This window comes from Phoca vitulina, unplaced genomic scaffold, assembly GCF_004348235.1.
Source record: "Phoca vitulina isolate PV1807 unplaced genomic scaffold, GSC_HSeal_1.0 scaffold65, whole genome shotgun sequence".
NCBI classification, from domain to species: domain Eukaryota; kingdom Metazoa; phylum Chordata; class Mammalia; order Carnivora; family Phocidae; genus Phoca; species Phoca vitulina.
Window position 1 is genome coordinate 9922962 of NW_022589768.1, and position 8242 is coordinate 9931203.

The 8242-nt window shown below is 40.4% G+C and overlaps 1 protein-coding gene across 1 annotated transcript; it reads right to left on the reverse strand.

Moving 5' to 3' along the window:
- Positions 1–6650: 6650 nt before the first annotated feature.
- On the reverse strand, positions 6651–7853 carry LOC116624212 (dimethyladenosine transferase 2, mitochondrial-like). The gene is made up of 4 exons (XM_032391920.1): positions 7581–7853; positions 7306–7451; positions 7027–7199; positions 6651–6916 (listed from the first exon to the last, which is right to left on the reverse strand). Exons 1-4 carry the CDS (start codon positions 7851–7853, stop codon positions 6651–6653), a joined length of 858 nt encoding a protein of 285 aa, XP_032247811.1.
- Positions 7854–8242: the final 389 nt, after the last annotated feature.

The window sequence follows — 8242 nt, forward strand, 5'->3', positions numbered from 1 at the left end:
GTTGGAGTTGTCCCCACACATGAACGGAAAAGCCGTGAAATATTAACGATCTGTTACTGACTCTGCGGCACTTAGAGAATCAGTCCCTTCCAAATCAATGTGCTTTGCATTATGCATAAGAGCGCTACAGAGTCACACTCCTCATTGTCCTTTGGGTTTACCGGGCAGGAGGACTAGGAGCACAGACCCAGGGAAGGTGCCGTCCAGGAGGGTCAAAGTCCTTTTCTCGACGTTTTTCCTACAGAACAATCTCGATCAGGGCCAGAGAATAGAAGTGTGTTTCTCATCAAACAACTCAAGACTTGGAAGCACGAGGTTTGATGAAACCCAATGCATCAGTTTGATTTTTTCCTCTCTTTGATAGTAAGGAAAGGAGAATGACAGAATTTTAACATATTTTATCTCTGTTTAACTGTAAGGAACATATACTCATTATGGGAATCTGGAGAATACAGAAAGAGATAAAATATTTAAATTTTTTTTTCCATTTACATAGACTATTTTTAAAAGAGTTTTAAGTTCACAGCTAAATTCAGTGGAAAGTTCACAGCATTCCCATATACCCTCTGCCTCCACCCGTGCATAGTGTCCCCTATCATCAACATCCCCACCCCCCAGAGTGGTGTGCTTGTTACAGTCAATGAACCGACATTGACTCATCATCCCAGAGTCCACAGTTGACATTAGGGTTCACTCTTGGTGTTGGACATTCTATGGGTTTGCACAAGTGCAGAATGACATGCATTTACCACATATTACCACGCAGATTAGTTTCACTAAAAATCCTCTGTGCTTTGCCTATTCATCCTTTTATTTTTTAACCAGTGTGGGTCTTTACGTTTAAAGTAGGTTTCTTTCTTGTTAACAATGTATTGTTGAGTCTTGTTTTTTGATCCACTCTGTCAATCTTTATCTTTTAATTGGCGTACTTAACCGTTGACTTTTAAAGTGATTATTGATATAGTTGCATTAATATCTCCCATATTTGTTTTGTTTCTATTCATGGTCCTTGTTCTTTGTTCTTATTTTTGTCTTCCACCCTTTTTCCATCATTTGTGGTTTTAACGGAGCATTTTATATTGCTCCGTTTTCTCTCCTTTCTTAGCATATCAATTAGACTTTTTTTTAACTTTTTTATGTAGTTGCCCTAGATAAAATTTGTAATATACATTTATAGCGGATCCAAGTCCACTTTCAAATAACACTATATTGCTTCCTGAGTTGTGCAAATACCTTATAATAACAAGATATTACTAATTCCTTCCTACTGGCCCTTGATTGCTCCTCGTATCATTGCTGTCATTCATCTCACTTACACAAAGACATACAGAGATGTATGTATATATACACACTCACTTATATTTCCATATGCAATTGCATATACTTGTGTATTTACATATAATCATAAACATACATAATCAAACACATTGTTGCCATTTGTTATTTTTAACACACTGTTATCTGTCAGATCAGTTAAGAGTAAGAAAAAAAAGAGTTACTCACTTTCATGTACACTTCTCTACTGGTCTTTCTTTATGTAGACCTGAGTTTCTGACCTGTATCAATTTCCTTCTGTTGGAGGAGGTCACCAAGAGGACGTGACTGCTGGTTGACCCTTGAGCCACCCTGGGCAATCAGAGGCTCCTCACCCTCTCCCTGCCCTTGGAATGTCTGCCCTGCCCACCGTTCCACCACGGGAGCCATTTTCAAGGATGCAGCCTTGAGAGAGTAAGGTGCTGTTGAGATCAACTGGATGGTGTACTACTGAATGCAAGACCAGAGATTTGATCACACCCAGGGTGGGGCGCGGAGATCCACTGGTCTTGCTGCTAGCCAAGACGAATTCATAGGTAAGTGCCCTTGCTCCTTAAACTTTCCACCTTCCAACCTGGAGTGCCTGCTTCTTTCTCAGGTCTTTCCTTCCTCTGTGTGCACGGGAGCAGTTTCCCATTTCCCCTGGGAGGCTCCCAAGGTTTCCATCCAACACCTCTGATTTTATTTATTTATTTGAGAGAGAGAGAGAGCCTGAGGAGGGGGTAGGGAGAGGCAGAGGGAGAAGTAGACTCCCGATGAGCAGGGAGCCCACTTTGGGCTCGAACCCAGGACTCTGGGATCATGACCTGAGTGGAAGGCAGATGCTTAACCCTTAACTGACTGAGCCAGCCAGGTGCTTCTGAAAAGCTTCTCTTAATCTGTATCTTGTAAAGTAAGTATACTGGCGACATATTCCCTCAATTTTTGTTTGTGAAAGTATTTATTCTTCACTTTTGAAGGCTAATGTCTCAGAATACAGAATTCCTGATGGGTGTTTTTTTTTCTTTTTTCTCTCAACACTCTCTCTAAATATTTCACCTCTTGCTTGCATGATTCCCAAAGAGAAACCGGATGCAGTTGTTACTTTTGGGCCCTGATAGGTGAGGGCTTTTTCCCTGCCAACTTCTCTCAAGATTTTTTCCTTCATCTTTGATTTTCTGCAGTTTGAATGTGATATGCCTAGATAGAGTTTTTTCCTCCATTTATCCTGACTGTTCTCTGGATCTGTGGTTTGGTGTCTGACGTTAATTTGGGGGGAATTCTCAGTCATATTGCTTTAAATATTTTTTCTGTTCCTTTCTTTCTTCTCCTCTTGATATCCCCATTACTTATATGTTATACAGTTTTTTAAAAAAATTCTTGTCTCACCTGCATGATAAATTTTTTTTTTTAAAGATTTTATTTATTTGACAGAGAGAGACACAGCGAGAGAGGGAACACAAGCAGGGGGAGTGGGAGAGGGAGAAGCAGGCCTCCCGCTGAGCAGGGAGCCCAATGTGGGGCTTGAACCCAGGACCCCGGGATCATGACCTGAGCCAAAGGCAGACGCTTAACGACTGAGCCACCCAGGCACCCCGATAAATTTTTTTTTAATTGAAGCATAGTTGACACACAGTGTTAACATTACTTTCAGGTTGTATATTATACCTTTTGTGGTTGTCCCACCGTTCTTGGATATTTTGTTCCACTTTTTTCAGTTTCGTTTTTTGTTTTTCAGTTTCTATTGACGTACCTTCAAGCTTAGAGATTCTTTGCTCGGCCATGTCCAGTCTGCAAATGAGCCCATCAAAGGTACTCTTCATTTCTATGACAGTGTTTATGATTTCCAGCATTTTTTTGATTCTTTCTTAGAATTTCCTTCTCTCTACTAACATTATCCTCCTGTTCTCGCATGTTGTCTGCTTTTTCTTTTAGAGACCTTAGCATAGAAATCATAGTTGTTTTAAAATTCACGTTCTGATAATTCCAACATCCCTGCCATATATGAGTGTGGTTTTGATGTTTGCTATCTCTTCAAACTATTTTTTGTCTTTTGGTATGCCTTATAATGTTTTTTGTTGAAAGCTGGACATGATGCGCTGGGTAAAGGAACTGCAGCAAAGAGGTTTTTTCGTAATATGGTGGTAAGGCATGGGGCGGGGAAGTGTTCTGCAGTCCTATGATTGGGTCTCAGTCTATCGGCAAGCCTGGACCCATTGGCTGTGAACTTCACAGATGACTCTCAGTCTCCCTCTTCCTGGCTTAGGTGGGACAGGATGATTGAAGTTGAGAATTTCCCTTCCCCAAGGTCAGTTAGGCTCTGACAGAACCCCAGTAATTTAGGCTCTAGTGAAACAGTTTCTCTTGAGGGCAGGTCTGGTGAAGAACAGAATGCTCTGGCATGTTTCAAAATGGCCACATTTCTCACTCCCTTTACCAGAAGCATGAGGGGACGTCTCCTCCCATCTTCACTGTGAGAACCTGGTCCAACCCCTGGAGGTAAAACTCACAAAAGTGAGGGGTTCCCCCCATGACTGGGTCCCCCTGGAGTTTTTATCTCATAGACTTTCCCATGCTAAACCTCTAGGAAATCATCAATTACAGTTCAGGGTTTCTTACCTGGGTGCTGGTTTCCTTCCTTCCTTCCTTCCTTCCTTCCTTCCTTCCTTCCTTCCTTCCTTCCTTTTATTTATTTGAGAGAGAGAGAGTGTGTGTGTACAAGCAAGGGAAGGGGCAGAGAGAGAGAGAGGGAAAGGGAGAAGCAGACTCCCCACTGAGCGCAGAGCCCGATGTGGGACTCAATCCCAAGACCCTGAGATCATGACCTGAGCTGAAGTCAGACGCTTAACTGACTGAGCCACCCAGGTGCCCCTGGGTGCTGGTTTCTGCAGAGGTTTCTACTTGGGGGTTTCTGCTCCTGTAAGTTGTGAGTCTCTGTATCTGCCTGCTGCCTGATGGTCTCTCCAGTTTTGGGAGCAGTGGTTTGCTCTGTGACCTTACTTCTTGTATGGATATAAGAAGGGTTGTTGATTTTTTCAGTTTGCTTAGCTTTTCACTTGGTGTTAGGACAGAGCGGTGATTTCTGAGCTCCTTATATTTCAGACCGAAAACTGAAAGTCTCAGAAATATATTTTGTAAAATGTCTATAGATATCCCCACGAAATATGAACTCTGTTAACTATCTTGATGCATTTTCATATATAAGAGCATATATATATAGTGTGTATGCATGTGATTTGTACATTCCTATATAATATGTGTAACTGCTTTCACAAAATGTTGATTGAAGTTTGCACATCTTTGTCTTTAGACTTTTAACTTAATTTACCTTTGTATTTTTCTATATCACTAGATAATCTTTTTTTTAAAATTAACATATAGTGTATTATTAGTTTCAGAGGTAGAGTTTAGTGATTCACCAGTTGCATATAATACCCAGTGCTCATCACATCATGTGCCCTCCTTAATGTCCATCACCCAGTTACCCCATCCCCCCACCCCCCTCCCCTCCAGCAACCCTCAGTTTGTTTCCCATGATCAAGAGTCTCTTATGGTTTGTCTCTCTTTCTGATTTTGTCTTGTTTTATTTTTTCCTCTCTTCCCCATGATCCTCTGTTTTGTTTCTTAAATTCCACATATGAGTGAGATCATGTGATAATTGTCCTTCTCTGACTGACTTATTTTGCTTAGCATAATACCCTCTAGTTTCATTCACGTCGTTGCAAATGGCAGGATTTCATTTTTTTGATGGCTGAGTAGTATTCCATTGTATATATACACCACATTTTCTTTATCCATTCATCTGATGATGGACATCTGGGCTCTTTCCAGAGTTTGGCAATTGTATATCACTAAATAATCTTGTTAATAGGAGTTAAAGTTTAATTATCATGTAACTAAAAGATGAAGCATGGTAGAAAACCCACCCATGAATCAAGGAAAGTTGGCTAGAAAACAAAGGTCAATTATATGTGAATCTTGACATAAAATTATTTTAGTTAAAAGATGCATATTAAGTACTCTGCACTGAGGATACAGATAAATAGAACATAGACTTTGGCTTGAGAAGTGTATATCTAGCTAAGGAGAAGATGAACAGACAATGAAAGTAAAACATGGTAAGTGCCATGGGGTACATGTGCACATACAGTGTAAATATATGACTATGTTTGGGGATGAGAGGAGAAGCACTTTACCCAGTTTGGGTGGCTTCTTTAAGTGGTAGCAAATGAGCTGAGTTTTTAACAATGACAAGAATTCACCTGGATGAATAGTAGGCTGAGGAAACCAGGTAAGTGAATTTTTTAAATGAATGAAATTTACCTCCTTCAAGTCACAAAACTTTTGTTTTAAATTCCAACTATGTTTGATAAAAGTCCTATACAAGCTAACTTTGTCCCATTCCTCGTAAAATAGGATTCTTAGACCATAGTCGTATTGGGAAGGTGTGGTTTCCATAGTGATTGACATATGGTGGGCTCTGCTCTACTTAGAATTATACCTGTGAGTTTCTGTTCTCTTTTCAAGAAAAATACAAGACTTTGAGACCAAAATGAAAATAATAATTAAGGAGGCACTTGGTACCTCCTACTAACCAGTTCTTATTTTTTTTATTTGCCCTCCAGTACTGTGCCTGGTTCCACACCTTCGCTGGTCTGGGGCTTCTCTTTCAGACACATAGCTGGCTTCCTGAGAAATACAGCTTTCAATTTTTTTAAATTAGGAGAGTATGTTTAAAAAAATAAATATTGAACATAACTACAGTATTTAAAAAGTGAGCATTTCTGCTTGAAGCAAGGTGTGTGTGTGTGTGTGTGTGCACATTTATGCATTGAAGCATCCAGAGCACAAACCACTTCACATGCCCTTCCCCTGGAGGACCTGAATACAATTTACACACTACTGACTCAGAACAGAGAGCTATGAGAGATGAAGGGACTTGCAGGTGATTGAACTAAATGTCTAAACCCCTCATCTTAGAAATGAACTCTAAGAGTTGTCAAGACATAATGGAATGATCTTGGGCTTTCACTCAAGAAAATGTAGTGAAATAATAACAGGAATACAATTTATTATGATTGGAGTACTTTCTGTGTATTCCACACTGTGAAAGCATTTTCTTCTTTTTTTTAACTGAAGTTTTCATTTTATTTTTTTGTGAATAAAATAGCAGCCATGGTTTTATCCAGTTTACTAAAGGTATCACCTTCAGAAGAAGTTACCTGCCCAATCTGCAAAACAAGAACAGTTATCTTCTGTTGAAAAGCTGGAAGCTTTTCAAACTTAGTTCTCTTCCATTTGTGTCATAATTTCCAAATAAATCAATGTCTCCAGCTAATGTGGGCCAGTCAAGTTCCCTACATGATCATCTCTTCCATGCAATCATCAAATAGCCACCTACAAGATTCTTTGGAACACTCTACAGTTTCAAAAAGCTGTTTAAAGTCTTGAGGGTATAGATCTGTTCTTTTCATGTCTCCATGTTTCTCTATTTGCTTCAATATAGCTGTTGCATTAACTGGACTCAATAACTGTAAATGGTCCATTAGCTTGAAATTGCGCTTCATAAAACACTGCTTTAACATGTGAAAAAATACATCATAGTCAACAGATGTTAAATTTTCTGTAAATAAATTCCGAAGAAGAGTCGGTTGAATTAAACACATGTTTGGTTCTACTTGTTTATTTATTTGTTCTAATGGTTTCTTATTCTTCAGCTTTTCTGTCTCCCACTTTGGCCGTATAGGCTAAACGAGGGCCAAGGCTCCACATGCAGAAGCTTAATCTTACAAGCTACTTGCCAGAGCACACTTAATGCTTGATACAAGTGTGGATTTCGGGGACTTGCCACCAGTTTCTCATATTCCCTTTCAGTAATAAACATATTTAGTTCTACTCGTCCATAACTATATACAGAAGTAGAAGAATATAGGTCATATAAAAGCTTCCAAAGTATCTTTTTCTCATTTTTTGCTGGGAAGAGTTCCTACTCTTAATGGGGTATCTTCTGACCAAGGAACCGCTTCTATTCCCAAATGACGAAAAAGCGTTTCTGAAATCATAATGGAAGGTTTTACTATTCCAAAATTTCTAGGATCCATTTTAAAGAAGTCCCAGTAGACCACTTCTAGTTTTCCATTCACCTTTTTGCACAGGGACTCCAAATGTGGAAGAAAAGTTCTGTTAACTTTCAAGGGCAATCACTTTGGCCTTGCTTTCAAGTAATGCTTGAGTCAGGATTCCAGGACCTGGATTGCACTCCAGGAAGGGCTGGTCAGGGTTTTTACCTTCTTTCTTAGGATCTGTACCAAGGTCGTGACCAATTTCGGACTGGTTATGTAACTCTTGGGCTCTGAGCGGTACTTGGGCAACCACGAGGGCGAGTCTCTGAAACCCTGACTAGGCACCAGCTGCGGGTGGAGGTCCGACAAGCCCCCGCGGTGCCCGGCGAGGACCGCCCTCCACCTCGCAGCTCCCGACCCCAACACGCAAAAGCTACCAGCGCCGGCAAAGGCTGAGAGCGCTAGCCGCGGGGGGTGCCCTGCCACCAGGACCGACATCTTCAGCCTCCGTGAAAGCATTTTCTATTCATTAACTTAGAAGAGTTTTTAAAAGGTTTATTTATTTATTTGAGAGAGAGAGAACATATGGAAGTGAGGGACAGAGAGAAAGAGAGAATTCCCAAGCAGACATCCCACTGAGTAAGGAGCGGATGCTGGGCTGGATCTCATGACTCTGAGATCACAACCTTAGCTGAAATCAGGAGTTGGACACTTAACTGACTGTGCCACCCAGACATCTCCATCTCAGAAAATTTTTTTAGTTGTGGGAAAATATATGTAACAAAATTGGCCATTTTAACTATTTTTAAGTGTACAGTTCAGTGCCATTAAGTACATTTATATTGTTGTGCAACCATCATCACCCTCCATCTCCAGAACTTTCTTTA